Genomic DNA, 19,333 nt, shown 5'->3' on the forward strand with positions numbered 1-19,333 from the left:
ATGGTGTGAGGACAAGCACATTCTAAATAAAAACGTGATATGTCCACGAATGCATAGCTAGTGAAGGCAATGTTTATACTAAATAACACACACTTGAATATGCAGGTTAGTGCTTTAGAGAATAAATAGACACGCCCTGAAAAGGACGCTATATAGATTATGAATAGAATAGCCTTCTATTCGCCCCGCATCTAATCTGCGTAAAATGTGGGCCCTTTCCAGCTTTTCTAATCCCAGCCCCAAATCTCACAACACACAACCAGGTCAATGCCCGGGCAGACACGGAGAGCGCCGTCTTGGACACGCTAATGAAGTGATTATCGGGACAAGCGCTGCACAAGAGTGATCAGATTGGGGCGGGCGTTTCAAAAGTGATGGACCCATCCGTGAACCTGCATTAGGCGTACACTTTGTACGAATCATCGTTGCCTTTTTATCGATATATTTTATGCAATAGAATTCCTTTTATCAATTGTGGTGTGGGGGAGCAATATCGCAAACCCTATTTATCCGCCATGGTTATCCGCGATTTTACTCCGCTTACCCGTGGGGAGACCAAAAAAAACCCGCACACAATCGGATGAATTTACCGCTGAACTCCTCTCGTCCGCAAACACTTTGGATAATACAAGACGTCCTGCAAAGGAGGAGAAAAACCCGGGGATAGCCGAATAAAAAATGCATGCGGTTATCACGAGTATTCACAGATCCTCCACCCTGGCGGATGAGTTGTGGAAAATCGTGTCACGGATAAGAGGCGTTCGACCATATATAGTTCTACCGTACATGCCCTGGTTGGATTAATACTCAAGACGTGAAAGAACGACACCGCAACGATATTTGGATTGTAACTTTATTTGTAACTATGTACACACATTTCAACAATTAAATATGTAACACTTCATTCAATGAGTGCTGTCACATGTACTGGCACAGTATTAAAGGCAACATGGATGTGCTGCGATTGAAAATATTGGGTCATTTGTATATGTATATTCATTATCAGTGCCCTCAGTCCACAAGTATGAAAAGACTTTGACACGAATGCATCTGAGAAAAGATTGAAACCAAAGTTACTGGTCCTAAAGACGGAATTAAACAGTGCAATTTTAAGGCAACAATGTAGCTTCCAGGTGGAATGGTGGCACGGTAGTTAGCACACTGCTGTGAAACTGGCGACAGGAGTTTCATTCCTGCTTAGAGCAGCAGTAGCGAGTAATATATGAACCTGCCCTTAGCAGCCCTTTAATTGGTGGAAGCTCACCACCAGTACCATCACTGCCCACTACTACCCTTCGCCACGAGCAGTAGCTCTCTATTGGTGGAAGCCCACCACCATCACCATCAATGCCCACTACTACCTCGAGGAAGCAACCGCCGCCAGTGTGAGTGTGTAATTACCTGGCAGCACCGCCCTACATGCTGCTGGGGGACACCGTTTATAATCCCTCACATTAACACTAGCTACCCCGCCCATGCTGCCGACACTTAGGCTACGCCCATTTTAAACCTTTATAAACAGTTTGCCTTGAGAGGCTAACCCCCCTTTTCCTGATGACGACCGCTTGTGTTGCGATCGAAACGTCGTAGTTTTTTTGTTATTTTCTTTGAACCTATCTACGTGACTTTACCTAAAGACCCAAATAATATAAATATCTGAACCTGTTCTGTTACCCCTCTTCGTCAACCTGCCATGACCAGCGTGAAGGAGAGTCAAATAAACCCCCATGACCGACACAGCATAGGTAGACCTTGAACTAGCAGTAGCTTGACAAAACTTAAACACAATTTAAACTTGTAATGCGAACAGTATTCACCCACTCTCGAAGAGGCATGATGAACCACAGACAAGCAGGAAAGCAGCCACGCGGTGAGCCAGTGCCAATCATCGCCCAAGCTCTGTAGTCCTCTGTATATATCAATGTTATCGGCCAGTTAATGAGTGTTTACATGTGGGAGGAAACCGGCGCACGCTGAGAAAACCCACGTGTGCAGGAGGGACACACTCGATCTCATGCAGATGTAACAGGTGGAGTCCACATTTCTGCATTCTCCTGGTGAGTGCCTTGACTGCCACGGGAGTTTTGTCCACAGTGCTGGATTAACAGACGTACATAGCCGCCGCCACCACCACTCGGCAGGAAAACTGTACCGTTTAACTTCCGTTACACTTAACAAAGACACGTGCAAATGCTAGCACGCTTCCTGTGCATTGCGTGATAAGTTAGTTTAGCACCAACCCCACTCACCTACTGTGACATGACAAACGCATCACATTATTTCTTGGTGTATTCGTGTAAATGTTTGTATGTTTGTGTTCATAAAAGCTCTCCCCAAGAAATTGTTAGCACAAGGTATAATAAGTCCCCAGGTTGCGGAAGGCCCGACTTACGGAAATCCTACTTTACGGAAACGCTCCCGTAAATCATGTTTAAAAAAAATTGCGGGTCGCCTGACGCCCCCTCCCTGCGCCAAAACGCCGCCTTCACCGAGCCTGAGCTTCACTCGGATTAAGGGAATTGTAATTTTTTTTTGCAGTGTTACGTAATTATTTTCCTTTTGTGGCATTACATAATAGTTTTTTCTATGCTTAGAACAATCTTTTTTTTCTCCACGTTTCTATTGCTAGTTTTCTTCTTTTTAGGTTAATTTCACGAGTTATTTTACTGTATGTACTTGATTTTTCACAATTGCACTTCGATTGCTTATGGTTTCAGCCAACGGCCATCGGGAAAAGTCGAGGCCTAGCCTAATGCACGGGAAAGGAACATTCGGAAGTAACCGCTTTCTGTTAACAGTTAAGATTACAATGTTTCATGGTGTTCATAAACAATCAGAAACATGATATGTTCCATTAGTTTAACTACGGGTAGTGTTAAGGTAGATATTCGAGGAAATGAAAGAATCATAGGAAGTGCAGAGTGTATGTACAGCGATACAATGCGGCTGGCGATAGAAAACAGACAACGGGATAAAAACTTTTCGGCTATGGGATTTTATCTTGAATTTGGGGTAAAATTGTCAGTTTCCAACACACGGAAAATTCGGGTTACGGATCGTTCTCGGGAACCTAACCCTTCCGTAACCCGGGGACTGCCTGTGCTATAAAGCTCGCAACTCGACTTCAATTCCTAGCCACAGCTTACCTCATTGGCCTGTATCTGAACTGATAATGGGCCTCCTCGAGGTCATTTCAGTCTTGCACGAGTACTTGGTGTGTAGACATCATCACAGGGGAGCCAACGGCAGCTGGGCATGGTGTTGGCCACATCGCCACCTCGTAGGCTGTGCCAGCCCTCATAGGTGCTTGATAACAGCGCTTGCCCCAAGACTCTGTATCAGCTATTGGGGGGATATTGGCGTTCGTGAAAAGCACTCGCACTGGCCGAGTTCTATTCCTGGCCATGGACAACACTGTTAGTAGTCTGCACTTTAACCTGGTTTGGACCTCCGCTAGGCCTAAAACTAAAATGTGGTATGGTGTGGTCAAAATCAATACTACCATGAAAAGGTATGCAATGCTCATTAAGAGCACCAGCCCTAATAGCTGATTATACAAAATAAATAAAACCAAGCATATGCATGGATTCTGTACCACTTTCAAACATGCGATCGTCTTTAAAAAGTACTACATTTGTGATTTTACGTTGCAAGCCGCACAACAAGCCGCACATCACGTGACGTCGCGAGATGACGTCAATAATTACATAATTCTGGACGGGAGGTGTCACACGCAACATTACAATCTTATCCAGCAAAGCCAATAATTCTAGCGCTGGTTTTGTCACCAAATGTTTGGCAAATCTTTGATACATGTGCTGGATTTTCTCTGGCACAACAAAGCTTTATCCTAAAATGTTTATTTTGGATCATCTATACGAGTTATTGTGCCCCCCCCCCCCGCGTCCCCCCCCCCCCTGTTAGAGACCGACAGATGCACGGATACAACTATAACGCATTAATGCCTTCAACCTTAGCTCGACAGTGTCAATAAAAGGGGCATTCTCTTTGTATATTTTCTTTGTCTGCGCCAGCTTGTACGTGTCCACACGAGTGTCTATGTGCGTGCGAATGCAGGTCAGGCTGCGACGGGCACGGACGTAGACGCGTGCGAGAGTGCGGTGCAGATCCAGCGGGCAGCGGCCGACGACTGCAGCCACAGGAGAAGCTCGTAGATGCGGAGGTGGCAGAGCGTGAGCGACGCGCCCAGCCGGACTCTCGCCCGGCCGACCCACGAAGCCTTGTGCTCCACTTCCCACCTGGCGATCGTCCACACAGAGCATTCGCCCAAACATTAACAACATTTACTTTGATGATTGTTTTTTTACCCTTCCATCTGGCAACAAAACTGACACCTTTTTTTACAAGGAGTTATGTTTGCATAGACCACAATACCTGCAGTCATAATGCAAACAAAAAACATAACTCTGATAATGTGCACTGTCCTTGAAGTTGATTGGTCCACACCCGAGACAGCTTTCCTTAGAGCCTAGTCTCAACATGGGTTGGACCAGATGACGCCAAAAGGCACACGGTGTCAGTTTTGTTGCCAGATGGAAGGGTAAAAAACCTATTATCATATTTTTTACTGGCAAATGAGGTTCCAATGGTGTAAACATTTACTTTGTATGATTAGAAATAGATTTTTGGTGAGGTAACGTATTTAACTGGCCAAATCTTCGTCATGAAAGTCTCCACCACCTGATAAAGCATATTCAGGTGACAGCATCTTCAGGGTGATTTACTGGAAGTCAGAGTGACTTCCTGGGTTCTGACATGAAGGTGGCTGATGCAGTTTCAAGCGAAACGTCACATCTGATGGATACATTTGGTTGCAAGAATGGTTCTTCAACTGGTGAGCTGAAACAATTAATTTGCCCTTTAAATGCCGATACACGTGAAAATGCTGTGACAAAATTTGGTCAGATCATTGTGGCCTTCACAAAAATCAATTATGAATCATGGACCACATTGGCTGCGAAAACTCACGTGCATTTTTCTCTCTGCGACATTCAAAACAGTTGTTAATTTATTACGAAGTGAAAAGCGGTTATCACAGATCAATTCCCACAATTCTGCGGCCGCCTGCCCACGTTTCAACCGTGCCTCACAAAACGTAGCCACTTTCCATTCTCTGTCCACTACTGGATTTAAGGCCTTCGCCAAAAACCAGCTGACCGGCGCACCTGCACAGGGCTCGCACGCAGCAGCGCGACATGGTGATGAAGGAGCTGGCGTCGGCGCGCGTTCGCAGCACCGTCTCGATGCCGCGCAGCAGGTCGTTCGTCTTGAGCAGCAGCAGCATCTCACGCGGCACGCGGTTCAGCAGGTCGCTGATTTGGGGCAGGTACTGGGCTGCACTGCCCCGCACCTCACTCTCCTGCGTCACGCAGCAGTAGCAGCAGTAGCAGCAGTAGCAGCAGCGAAAACAAAAAAACAAAACACCACCCTTCTTTAGCCTGTGCAGGATTGAGGGATGGGTGGATGGGCGTTGTTGTTCGCGAGCACCTATTTACCCGATTCCGGTACATCTTCAACCTTGCACTGTACGTGTATGTCATCAGCTAATAACTTTATCGATGTCTTCAGGTCCGAAACCACTGTTGACCTTCCAAAAAAGTGGTAGTGTGTTATTTTATCAACTTAACAAGGAGGCGAGTTGACCCTTTGCCAGAATTTGAACTGATAACCACCTCGGTTGCCGATGATAATGATGATAATAATGGTGAGAACGACAACAGGCGGCTTGCAAACACAGATCTACCTCTTTGCTCGTGATGGGCGCCCGGTCGATGCCTTGCTGCACCACGTCCCAGGAGCGCGCCGTGAGCACGCACGCAAACAGCCCGTACAGCTCGCCGGCCCCCAAGCTCCTCGCGTGCTTCTCCACAGCGGCCACATCCGCCCGGAGCAACGCCTGCCACAGGCGGCAGTAGTCCACCCGGAAGCCGTCGGACAGCGTCTGCAGCACCGGCGACATGGCCAAGCGGAGGCAAATTGTTGCCGTGAACTGCGCAGCTTTTGCGGCTCGGGCTCGGTGACTTCCCCGGTGAATATTGTACAAGACGTATTAACCAAAAGGTACACGCCGTCCGCTTCACAGTGGATGTTAAATATTTCCATGAGGTCACGAGAAAAAGAGCAGGCCATGTCTGCTGGCGTCATGGTCCATGTTCGATAAATTACTCGCAAATTAACTGAGAGAAGCCACATAGCGACGTCACCCCTCCCCGTACTGGCAAAGTAATGCCCATATGCAGGCGGATACGACGTCCACCTTGTGCCGCACAGGGACAGCTTTCAACGGGGGTCCCCCCTTGGCTCGTGCCACAGGGCACCTCGAGGTGCGAATACTAAGTGATGATGATGATTTTCAGGGGTAGCTAGGCGTACAAACGCAGAGGGTCAGCCTGAACACAATGCAGTGATGCAGGTTTTAGATGTACAGTTGATCATCGATTTTCCGACGCGCGATTATCCGGCTTCTAAAATCCGGCGGTCCCGGGTCGATCCCCCGAAACTGGTAAACCCGCTCCAAAGGCTGTGCAAGTCTGGCGATCAGCACCATGTGCGTGGGGAAAAAAGGTAGCTATGCTTGATTTCAGTGTCCAATATTATTTACAGTACAATATACACGACATACAACGTAATGAAAATACTGCACGTATGTATATTTTTCGTGACTAATAACCACATTCATAAAACAGCAAATATAGAGTGCGATCCGGTGAAAAAAGCATGTAACTCGGCGTTCGCCAGAGCGCCGGTCTAAAGGCTGCATCAGTCCGGCGATTGTCAAACGCATGTCATTGTAACAAGCGCGTAGTAGTGCTACGTACATAACCCGAAGCCGCCGGACAATCGATGATCAACTGTTTCTCATGAATATTATTTAATACAGCAAGTCAGGACTAGTGACTTGGTATGGAGAATTGCAGCTCTTTGTCAATGAACTGTTGTACGGGAGCCTCCCAGCACTCTGTGGGGTTGTGGGGTTATCTCTCTGCGACTCCCCAGTGTGGGTTGGTCAGCATAGAAAGTAAAATTATCAAAACAAACTTTATTTACGTAGCACAATTCGTGCAAACAATTCGATACAAAGTGCTATGCAGGACTATATGAAGGGACTGACGCAATGTAAACAATAAGAATGATACATAACAAAAATTACATGCATTATAATGAACTAAAAGTAGAATAAAATGCATAATAAAGCCATAATAACCAGTGGCTTTTCCTGCACTGCCATCTGCTGCCCAACACGTAGAGACGTGGTCTATGCTAGGAAAAACAAGGTTTGCTGCGTGTCGTAGCAATCAATCTAGAGCAAGAATTTGTGCAGTGTGCACTTTGTTTTACACATCTACCCATAGGTTTGCTGCACTGGCACACGTCTGTATAATGACCTGTCTGGACATAGACTCAGGCTTTTTTGTATCAGGGTCTCATGTTCATCAGAGGCATGTGACAACCTAAGTAATAAAATCCCGACAAACAGCACCAGTTAATCCTGGTATCAACACAGTAGTGGCTGGGTAAACCCACGCCTACTCTGGTGGCATTTCGGTGTCAATCCAGGATTAAGTAATCCATTTACACCATTCGATCCCACACACACACTCTCTGCCATCGGTTCCCCTCCCGCTGGTAGAATCCTCCAATAGGTTTACAGGCTCCCCATTGTCAGCTTTCACTCCCATCGCCAACACAACGAACTCACTGATAGTATTCAAGACTCCCGCCCAACTTTCTGTCCACTCTATCCCTCCTTTCCTTCAAGACTCCTCCGAGACAAACTTCCTGCCACTCATCCACTTCGTTCTCAAGCCTTTCTAACCAGTCTCTCAACACGGGCATCATTCCCAACAGTTTCACAACATCGGCTCTCACACCCTTTCCAAAACACCTTGGCTTAGATTAGGGTGATCTCTCCAACCTTCGCCCCATCTCCAACCTCTCGTTTCTTTCGAGAGTTCTTGAACGTGCTGTAGCGCACCGCATAACCGCTCATTTGACATAGAATGACCTGGACTATTTTCAATCAGGCTTCCGAGCGGGCCACAGCACAGAGACAGCATTGGTTCGGGTAGTGAATGACTTCCTTCAGTTGGCTGACAAGGGACACACTGGTGCACCGGTCCTTCACGATCTCAGTGCTGCAATTAAATTTAGGGTCCAATTTAAGGTGTTGCTGCTAACATACAAGGCCTTAAACGGCCTTGCCCCATTTAACATTCAACGGCCGATTCTGAGATCCTTGCATGAACTGCGCCTAAACATTTAAATGATTATTTTCATTTAGGCAATGTGTTAAAATATGAACTTTATCCCATTCTGAGTTTGGCTCGCATATGAACGAGCTGATAAGCTCTGTGAGTGGACAAAAATCATCAAGCGTGACGATGAACACAGCTACTACCCGCCAAAGACCTAAGCGTGCCTAACTGTGATGATACAAAATTTAAGGATCTGAATAAACCTAAATTAATCAATGTTATTTACCAGGTAAAGCCCACTGAGCTATTAGGTATTTTTCAAAGGCAACCTGGCCACACAGGATAACTTATTGAAGAGGCTCATCATATGTTGCAATTTATAGCTGCAGCCAAATAATCTAAACGCATGTTTCCGAATGTGCAGGGCAAAACCTGGCGGGAACTGAGAAAAATCCACGTGATTATGGAGAAAGAGAACAAGCAAACTCCAAATAAAAATATACAGGTATCATCAGGGTCGAGATGGAACCCACGATCTCCTGATTGTTTGACCTAATATTGGAGAAGGGGTGGGGGGGGGAGGAGTTGAATTGCATACCAATGAGATCAACATTTCTTTATGACCACTTTGGTCAACGCGTACCTGGTAGATGCCATGATCCAGCAGGATGACCTCCGTGTGACCAGACGCGGGGTCCCTGTGCACCAGCACGTTCCCGGGGTGCGGGTCGCAGTGCACGAACCCCTCCACGAAGATCATTTCGCTGTACATGCGGCCCAGGTACCGCGACACCTGGTTCACATCTATTCCATGCCTCTCCATGTACACGCGGTCGTTGATCTGCCCCCCTTCCACGAACTCCATCATGAGCACGCGATCCGTCGACAGCTCCCAGAAGATGCGAGGCACCTTCACGGCAACATCGTCACAATTGCCATTACCACCATCATCATCAATAATATAATCATTGCCATCAATTCGAAGCCACTCATCCGGAATGTATGTTTAACTTCTTTGGCACCGTACATAGCAAACCGTGCTTACCGGAAGTGTGGAAGGACAACAAACTAATCACAAAAATCAGTTCTAAAGAAAAACATGTGCCGAGTCTCATCTGATCTTCCTTTGGGTAAATCACCCTGAATGTGCACGAGCTCGTCAGATCTCAGAAGCTAAGCAGGGTTGAGTCTAGTTACCACATGAATGGAAGCCATCTTGGGGATACAGTAGCAGGTGTCATAGGCTGTACGGTGGCCAAGATAAGGTGATACAGACATGGATTCTATACCATTTGTGTGAAGCGATGAGCTTTAGCCCCTTGTATGCAAAGGTTTTATTGGGGTACTCCAGTTTCCTCCACTGAATAATGGTATTAGCCTTGAGACTGAGACAGGCTTTCCTGGATAGACAGATGGAATGCCGGGTTTTATATTATTGTGCACAGCTTGAGAAGATCTTTTCAATACTGAGACCAATGTAATATAAACGTATGAGAAGTAAATTTATTTTATGACTTTTACAAACTTACGTTTGTTCAGTCTGGCAAGAGTGATAATTAATATCTGCATGTTTTTTCATCGTAATAATAATCTTAATCCAGCCGACGACATCCTGTGGAATTTTAGTCATGTCTTTGTGGAGAGAATGTAGTAATTACCTTAGTCTATGCAAATAAAGCAGTCCAATGTTTAGTCCAGTTTTAAGTTATAAAATGATGGCATTGAGGTGGCTTGCAATTTTTATCCCCTCCCCTCTCCATTCCCCCCTAATATTATCAGGTCTTCCAATGAGTAAGCTCGTCCATTACCACTGTTAGGCTTCCTCAATGCACTGGAGTCTCGAATTACTTTACTGAATCATCGTGGTCTACGTCTTCACTCATACTCGTGAATATTGACTTGTCACCGTTAGTCATGCTTTGACCTTAGTCACAGTCACCATCATGCCTGATGATTTGCGTACACAATCATAGTCAATGTAGGTTCAAATAAGAAAGAATGTTGTCACGAAGTACATCTATAATATTGACAGTGCCTGGCATGCAGGGTAGAAATTCGTTTTGGAAAACACTTAAATGTATGATAGTTTTTTTGTGGATATTCAGATCATTTACATGTATTAATTACAAATCTATTCGTGCGAGTATTAGTGATGTCACCTGATACCACGTGACATCACTTTAGGCGGTAAAAGCACCGAAGTGATATCATGAAAATAACATAAACTTCCTGATACGGCATGTTTTCAGGTCAATCTGAAACAAAACAAAAATCTTTTTTAAAATTTATCTCGGCCCAATGAAAGGATCAATCGAATTGTTGCCAGTTAATATCAAAACAGTGAACACATTCCTAAGCCACGGTGAACACATTGCGAGGCTGCAGTGATTTCCCAGAGGGTGTGCGGTGAGTGCTGTGCCTTCAGGAAGTGGAACTTGTGCAGCATGGAGGCAGCGCGCTCAGCGTTGCGGCCTTCATTCATGAAGTCGAGCTCGACGGGGAGGTTCTTCCGAGCCTCTTCCACCAGCCACAGGAAGCGGAAGTCTGGGAAGAGCCAGGCAACTCCACGCACGAGCACCTGAACGAGCAAAGTATAAATAAATAAACAATCAGTGTTTTCGATTTAAAGCTTTCGTGACTGCAGGGATTCATCTTCTTGGTTCTTTCGGTAAAGTCACGTAGAAGGGAAATAATAAAATAATACAAATAAAACATAATAAAATAATTCTCACGACGTTTCGGCCACAACGCAAGAACAGAAGAAAGACCTGTTCTTCACCTGAGGACGGCTGCTTGCGTTGTGGCCGAAACGTCGTGAGAATTATTTTATTATGTTTTATTTTTATTATTTTATTATATCCTTTCTACGTGACTTTACCGAAAGAACCAAGAAGATGAATCAGTGTTTTGTAATACTGCTTGTGCATCTGTTTTATAACATTGCATTCTCAACGTAAGTAATGTTACCTCTCATTTTGTTCATGGTTAATTGCATTTGTGTTAACGCCTGGTAAAGGTTTTATCGTCTGACAGTTTCTTATGAGTTTTATGTTGTTTGCTGTTATGTGGTTATGTTTATAAGATTCTTCTGTAAAATGTTACGATGTACTGTCTGATGTTAATAGTATCCGCTTCAGAACTAAGATGTGACTCTCAGCCTTATCTACTATAACTAAACATCACATAAATTAAAATACACAATAATTATGGACTGCATTGGCAGAGGTGCACAAGCAAATACAATAAAACAAACTCGTAACATTTATCATTTGGCGTCCTCTGGTCTAACACCGTTTTGAGACTAGGCTCAAAAGAAAGCTGTCTCTGGTGTGGACCAATCGGTTTCAAAGACAATGCATATATTATTGTTTGCATTCTGACCACAAGTAGTGTGGTTAATGCAGACATGATCCCTTGTAAAAGGTTTCAGTTTGGTGTTTTAACATCTTACCACCTGATTGTTCCCAGAAAAAAAGGCAAAACATATTCTCAAGACAACCCTCTGTCACCACACTGCTAAATGAATGCATTGTTGGTGGGTTGTTTGACGATACTTCACCACGCACTTCCAATTAGCATTGTTGGCTGAGTAAGGTGCGAAATAATTTCAACATACAGCAAAACCTTGGATTGAGCGAGAGAGAGAGAAGAACCATCGGCTCAGTTGTGATCACGTGACGCTCGGCAGACAAAGCGTATACTGTACGTACTACTCGTATTGCAAGACCTCGCTCGTTTATCAAGTGAAAATGTATCAAAAAAATTTGCTCATCTTGCAAAACACTCGCAGACCAAGTTACTCGCAATCCAAGGTTTTACTGTACATACATACCACGCTGACAAGCACGGGTTGATGAAGGGGTGGAATGCCAAGGTGCTAGCTGTGGCCAGGAATCGAACTCAGGATGCCAGATTCTTAACACAGTGCACTAACCGCCGCACCACTGCTCCACCCACATTCATGATCAATGCTGTCTTACAACAGGACAACATACATTGGCTGACGTGTGGGAGCAATGGTAAAGCAGTCCCACTGTGCTTTACAGACAGGAAGCGATGACGTTCATCCGGCCTCATCATCATCATCATCCGCCGTGTGACGATTGACAGAGGGGAAAAGAGAAAGAGGGAGCGAGAGAGGGCAAAGCTAGAGTTCGCCCACAGCCGCATGGCTTGTCGAGGAGTACGACCGCCCCCGCGTGACCGAGTTTGTGACGGCGAGGCGGGGTCCAGGGCTTGTGGTGCCGGCGGGGGTTCCGTACCTCCATGACGTCGAGGTCGCGGGTCGCCTGACTCCGCACCTTGTGGTGCTGCACCTTGACGGCCACCGTGCGGCCGTCGTGAAGCGTGGCGCGGTGCACCTGGGCCAGAGACGCCGTCCCCAGCGGCTGCGGATCAAAACTCTGGAACAGCTCACCCACCTGCATTGCCATCATATCGTCAAATATAGTGTTGAATTAAACATAATTTCAATGACCGCGACCGAATCGCCTGATCCTGGCAGATCTCATGCACGGTTAAGCCTGCCTACTGTTCGGATGGGCGATCAATAAGCTTGCATGAACAGGCTGTGATAGACTGCGTGGCTGTGCTACGCAATGGCCAGTAGAGAGCAGTGCAGCAAAATTAATTGTTGGACCGTAAGTCTGCTCCTGTGTCGATGCCCTCTGCCTTAAGCAATCCGGTCAAATAACCCCCATGACCCGCACGACGTGATGAGGCCTTCATCCAACCATGTGTAGTGACTAACTCGGAGACAGTAAGACTTGGAGGCACTTCTTTTATTTACAGAGCACCATCGGGATAATGCACACCCTACGTGGATATACACTATGACTGTTGCTAGCCGATACACAACACTAACCGTCTAAGACTGACGGGGCTGAACGGAGACAGCCAACACCAACTATCTTAGCAGCGCAATATCGAGTGAGGACTGCAGCGACGATGGCGACGAGACGACAGCGACGATGGCGACGAGATGGTAACGACGATGGCGACGAGATGGTAACGACGATCTTGAGCAGCACGACGGGATCCCACTTCCAGCATCAGCCCCGAGGTCCCCCACAGGGGCCCCTCCTGTACTCTCAGCGTGGCCTCGCTCCGCCCTGGCCACGCCCCCTTTCTGGAACCTACCAGCGGGTTCCTGGTGGGCCCCTTCTGTGACCTTTCCCCTAGATCCCCCTCTGGTGTATCACGTGGCCTGCTGACGTCAGGACTGCCGTACGCCGCAGCTCCCCTTTTTTGCCAGCAGCCAGCGCTATGCCACTACACATGGATTGACCAAGGGACTGCACATTCAATAAGTCAACAATCAGTGTCTCTATGCGTAATAGGTCACCACACATTCTTAAGCTGTGTGGATTATGAGTATGAGATCAGTTGCACTTTAAGTGGTTAAAAGTGCTTCCATTGATTTTAAGTCCGGTTAAAGTTTGTTTAACCAGTTGGGAACTCAACAGACTCGGAAAGTCAAATGTACAAGCAACCTATGGCATTAGTCTGCCAGTAGGGTGGATATGATTGCTATGTACAATCCTGTTTAGCAATTTGCAGGTAATGTAATTTTTTTTATCATGATGCTGGCACACAATGACCTATTTATTTTGAATTATATTGGTGGATCTTTAATGTACACTGTGAAGCACACGGCGTATCGTATATATTTTAGTTAATGCACCCACATAAATAACTAGGGTGGCCCGCCGGATTCGAACTGCAAACACCAGCAACAAGCTTTTGAACGTGCTTCCGTTGGCCCATGTAACCACCGCCAATGTGGAATTTCCACCGCTGTAAACAGGAGATGAGCACTGCTTTAATGCTCAATTTGAGCAGTAAACCACTTTGATGGGCACGGTTGGCTACGTATACACACACACACACAATTTGAATTGGCGATTCCCCACAGCGAAAGACGCGGCCGCGACGCACCTCTTTCCCCAGCTCTTCGCGGACGACTCTGTGCACGTCCTCGATGGGGCTGGTGGGCGCACTGCTGTGCAGCACCCGCAGCGTGCGCGTGTACTCCTCGGGCAGCAGGTAGTCCAGCGCGCCCAGGTGCTGCCCGGCCTTGATGAACGTGCCTCGATTCGCGCAGCACAGCTCCAGCAGCCGCTCGGCCGAGCGCAAGTGAACCTCGAACACGAACGATGCATTCGTCTGGTCAATACGTCCGTTGGCATTCACAGTTGCTTCAAGCGTCATCGGCATCGGCAGCCATGCTCAAGTGGCTGCTGGATGAGAGCCTCTGCAAGACGGCGCCACCTCTCACGGTTCTACGAAGCAACATTCACTTAACAGCTACACGCACGCCGATCTTGTCGCTCCATATTCAAGAGGGATGTTAGCTTGGGGACGTTCTTTGGCTGCCATTCTGTCATTAGTCTCACCCACCGGCCGTCATCCTTTCTAATATCGTGTCCTGGCAAGCCCACTTATCTTAAAAGTTTAAACAATATGTGAATTATAATTTGAATATTTACAACGCGAATTATATGTTCTAAAATCCATGTGTTTGGCATTGTCTCCCAATAGAATTACAAGCATGGTGTTCTTCATACTTTTCAGCTGGTGTTAATTTTTTTGTTAACGACCATGTTTCTGCACAATACGTGATAGCAGTTAGCCCGGTAGGTGGCCAAATAATGACTTGGTGAGGGCCATGGGACAACTGGAAGTAAGTGGACGAGCCTTGAAGAACTGGTAAAAGACAGACGGCAATGGTGAAGTGTGACAGATGGAATGAAAACAAAAACCATCGATGGCAAAATTGGACCTCTCCAGAGCCAAGCTCAGGAGTGAACTCCCTCCAGCAGGTGCCTTCGGATCAAAACGTCGTTTTGGTGTTTAATTTCCTGACAACGGGTTGCTTTCAAATTTGCCAAAAAACTTGAAAGTTTGTAACAATTCGTATATGATTTAAAAAACATGAAGCGAGCTTGAGCATGACACGTCACTAGAAGTGACGGTAGATCCATGGACAAAACCGATGACGGAATGGCAACCGAGGGAGGGTAACAAGCCAAAGGGAACAACCACCACAGACGTGGAGCAAAGAGATGAGTTTGTACGCAGGAACGAGATGGATTGTGGCGTTGCAGGACAGTTCAGGGTAGGGACGTAAGGAGGCCTTCATCCAGCAGTGGATGGACTACGGTTAATCATGACTTGGCAGACTGTGTTTCTGATTTGATAAGCAGTAAGAAATCTTAATGTGGATGCGTGCCACCAATCAGTTCACATTGAAGGGACCAACATATCTGCATGCACCCCTTAATGAGTCTTCTTACCAACCTGTGACTTGGCTGCCCAGTACTCATCTGTTCCGTACTCCATACGTTTTAACGTCCTCATGTAGTCTGCACTGATCAGCGCGGTCTGTGTGTACAGGCACAAGTAATATTTCAAGATGATGTTTGGGAACACATCTTTAAAATAACATGATACATGATATTCATATTCTTGATTCTTTCAGTAAAGTCACGTAGAAGGGAAATAATAAAATAATAAAAATATAAAACAATAAAAAAATATAAAGTTTACATGAGTATGTGTGTAAATTAATGCTTCTGTGTAAAAGTGTTTGTCTATGTGTATCTGTATATGTCTATGTGGGTCTATGATTTTCTACGTAAGTCAGTGTTGACTCGGCAGGGACCATCAACTCACTGCACTTGAGAAGCCAGATTATTGGATCTGACCCCAGCATCTCAGCGGTGTCAGATCAGCACCCTGACCTCCGAGCCACCAGGCCATCCCAGACATTGTCTAGCACGCGTTTCCCCACGACGACGCCACTGGTGCCCTGACCGTCCACACGGCGCGGCCGATCCTGACGGCGCTGATGTCCGCCGGGTCCAATCCGCTGCTAGCGTAGACGCCGATCCCCGAGACAGCCGCCACTGACAAGGTGAGGGCGAGGCGACGTGCCATGTTGGCACTGAGGGCACCTCCTGCATTCAAAGGTAGACCAAGGCAGGCAGGCAAGCATTGCTTCAGTCGCTTGACAAAGACATCATGCTACTATTAAAAGTAATATATTCCTCGAGTTTCCTGGCTGGCTGCTGGCTGAGCTTCTCTCTGTCCCAAAAATGCAGGCTTCCCTCGCTTTATGGGGTAGTAGTAGATGCTTTCCAAAAAAAGGGCGCGCAAAGTGAAACTGCATGAGACAGCTGCCTACCGAGGAGCACATACACAGTAGAAGGTACACACACAGTACACACACAGTACACGGTACACACACAGTACAAGGTACACACACAGTACACGGTACACACACAGTACAAGGTACACACACAGTACACGGTACACACACAGTACACACACACAGTACACACACAGTACACGGTACACACACAGTACACAGTACAAGGTACAAATACAATACACACACAGAACAAGGTACACACAGTACACGGTACACACACACAGTACACACAGTGCAAGGTACACACACATTACACGGTACACACACAGTACACACACACAGTACACACACAGTACACGGTACACACACAGTACACAGTACAAGGTACAAATACAATACACACACAGAACAAGGTACACACAGTACACGGTACACACACACAGTACACACACACAGTGCACACACAGTATACAGTACACACACAGTGGTGTCCCACGTCTGGCCGCATAGCGACACGTAGCGTGAATTCAAACCGCATACGGCGAATTTTGGGTAGAAATAGGTTAGCCGCGTATACGCGAAATCGCACAAGACGAACCCGCATAGGGAATATAAAAAAACTCTAAATACATTTTATCTAGCCATTGTATTACATAAACAGGGAGAATAATTTTAGTGATCCGAGCACAGGTTTTTGAGAAGACTAATGAATTCGACAGCTCTCGTTCAAGGTACCAACATTTTCCACGAGGCAAGAGAGCACGTGTACCCACGGCTTAAGTATACAATGTTGTGACTTGCCCGATCATTAACGCAACTGGCACAACAGTGCTCGTTTGTTTTCGACTGGCTCGGCTTGGGATAACCCACGCATAGCGTGCCGAAATCCTCTCTCATTTAAATGCCCTCTCCCGCCGGTGCCGAGTTATGCTGTGGGTGTAGAGCAATGCCACGTGGGTGTACCCCATGCTGAGCCATCGCAATCCACGATGACAAGGCACTTACGTAATGAATTGTTTCCGCTTACGTAACTCGGATATATTGGCGCTACATGCTGTGTACGTCGCTTCCAGCAAGCCGCACCGACCAGAGCGGTGAAGTATGGTCGAATAACCGCCATGACCCACAGAGCATGGAGAGAGGCCCTAATCCAGCAGTGGATTGACAAAAGGGCTCTGTTCTGTACACTGTGATCCAGATGTCTGTACATGGAGATCCAGATGACAACTGACAATGTCCGCCTTGTATATTCATTCATGTTTTAAATAAACCTTACTTTTAAAATAACTATTTTAGACAGTTTAATTGGGGGGGGGGGGGTCACAATACATCTGGAGCACCGTGTACATGTGCAGTGCTGTGTGACAACATGACGCCCGTGATAGTCAGAGGCAAAGAGATCGTGCGATGGCTGGAGAACAGAAATGTGCCTCTGTAAGGCACCAGCACACGACTTCACTGCATCGCTCCATCTCCCACGGTCGGTGACCTCTCGTTCCGTGCTGGGCAGCTGTGTGAAGAGCTTCTTAGCTCATCGGATTCGTGCGCTCTGAGTAGAGATTCCTCGATCATCGTCGACGCCCAACTAACTTTACGTGACAGTTGAATCCGTGGTTCCGTAACCTGCGTGTTCCTCTCGTAGTCTCTCTAGGCAGTGACCGATGTGTGTGTGTCTCGTCGTCGTTGTTGTTGCTGCCCTGTGTAGAAGTCACGCCGGTGTTTGACACGTGTGTCAAGCCCTTACCGTGCCTGATGGTCTGTCGCGTTGATTACGATGGTGATTGTATTGTCAGTAACGTGACAGTCGCTGTATTGTGTAGCGGTGGTACGAACGGTGTGGAGGCTGTGTCGTGTTGAGCCGGTGAATGGAGCCAATCGAGCGCAAATCTGCGATCGCCGCCGTATAAATCGATTCCTAACACCAAGCTACTCTTATTTAGATTCCAAAGTTCGTTACCGTGGATAGCTTCAAACCAGATTTACGCTATTGTTGAATTGCTGTGATCGCGTAACAATAGAAGGAGTGGGGAATGAGGAGTGATGTTGTTTTTTCATTGCAAAACAACACATGAGATGAATCGTTTGGAATCGGTTGTGATTTGTATCGCTTCGAATCGATGTAGATCCGTGTCTTTGCCTGATCGGCGCTCCATTGCTTGGGACCACGTTCCGTAACTAACCACGTGGGGTGGACAGAACACACGTGGTGGCACGAAGATATCTCCGCGGATATGCAAAAATAAGAATAGGTTTTACCCTTTCTGGCAATATATCGTTAAGGGGCCGTCCATAAATGACGTCACGCGATTTTGGACGATTTTTGACCACCCCCCCCCCTCGTCACACGGCGTCACAAAAAGTCAGACCCCCCCCCCCTCAAATATGACGTCACAAAGCTCTGCACCCCCCCCCCGCCCCCCAAAACCATATTTACATTTTGAAAATTAAACACGCTTCAAATCGCTTTAAACTATTGTCATTGTAGTGCGTATTTAATGTGGCGCTGCACTCTGATGTTGTAGGAGAAAACACGTATTAAAAAGGAGGCGTTGGAAAGATTATATTTTGCATAAACTTAACTTGAAAATATTCTACGTATAACTAAAACTGCAGATGTGCAATATTATACACTGTATTGAAATTATCTTACAATTATAAAATATTAAAAGTAATTATAACTATAAAAAATACTTACAACTTTGTAGTAGAACGAAGCAAAATGGAGAGTACAATTATAACAATCATACAGTATATTCATTCCATAGAATGAAAAGCCTTGGCAGAATCATTAGAATCAAAATGTTTAATAACAATCATAAAAAAATCAAAATGTATACTTTTCCGTTCTCCCATGGAGAAGCAAAATACTCCTTCATGGAATAAATACAAGGTGACCTTAGTACATTTCCATAATCAAATAGTTAATAATGAAAATTCATCAAAATTAGTGTTGTTATAATAATTC

At 46.2% G+C, this 19,333-nt stretch overlaps 1 protein-coding gene across 3 annotated transcripts; it reads right to left on the minus strand.

The window, feature by feature from the left end:
- Positions 1–3,931: 3,931 nt before the first annotated feature.
- ADCK1 (aarF domain containing kinase 1) lies at positions 3,932–18,251 on the minus strand. Of its 3 annotated transcripts, none has more exons than XM_078870300.1 (10): positions 18,113–18,251; positions 16,032–16,174; positions 15,516–15,599; positions 14,154–14,357; positions 12,479–12,577; positions 10,636–10,794; positions 8,860–9,126; positions 5,765–5,962; positions 5,187–5,380; positions 3,932–4,259 (listed from the first exon to the last, which is right to left on the minus strand). In XM_078870300.1, exons 2-10 carry the CDS (start codon positions 16,152–16,154, stop codon positions 4,079–4,081), a joined length of 1,509 nt encoding a protein of 502 aa, XP_078726426.1. In that variant the 5' UTR covers positions 16,155–16,174; positions 18,113–18,251; the 3' UTR covers positions 3,932–4,078. The 3 variants fall into 3 exon arrangements, with proteins under 3 accessions (XP_078726426.1, XP_078726425.1, XP_078726427.1); XM_078870299.1 differs by having other exon boundaries at positions 12,479–12,637; XM_078870301.1 differs by lacking the exon at positions 18,113–18,251 and having other exon boundaries at positions 12,479–12,637; positions 15,512–15,599; positions 16,032–16,122.
- Between the last annotated feature and the right edge of the window lie 1,082 nt (positions 18,252–19,333).

This window comes from Lampetra fluviatilis, chromosome 30, assembly GCF_964198595.1.
Source record: "Lampetra fluviatilis chromosome 30, kcLamFluv1.1, whole genome shotgun sequence".
Classification (NCBI taxonomy): Eukaryota; Metazoa; Chordata; class Hyperoartia; order Petromyzontiformes; family Petromyzontidae; genus Lampetra; species Lampetra fluviatilis.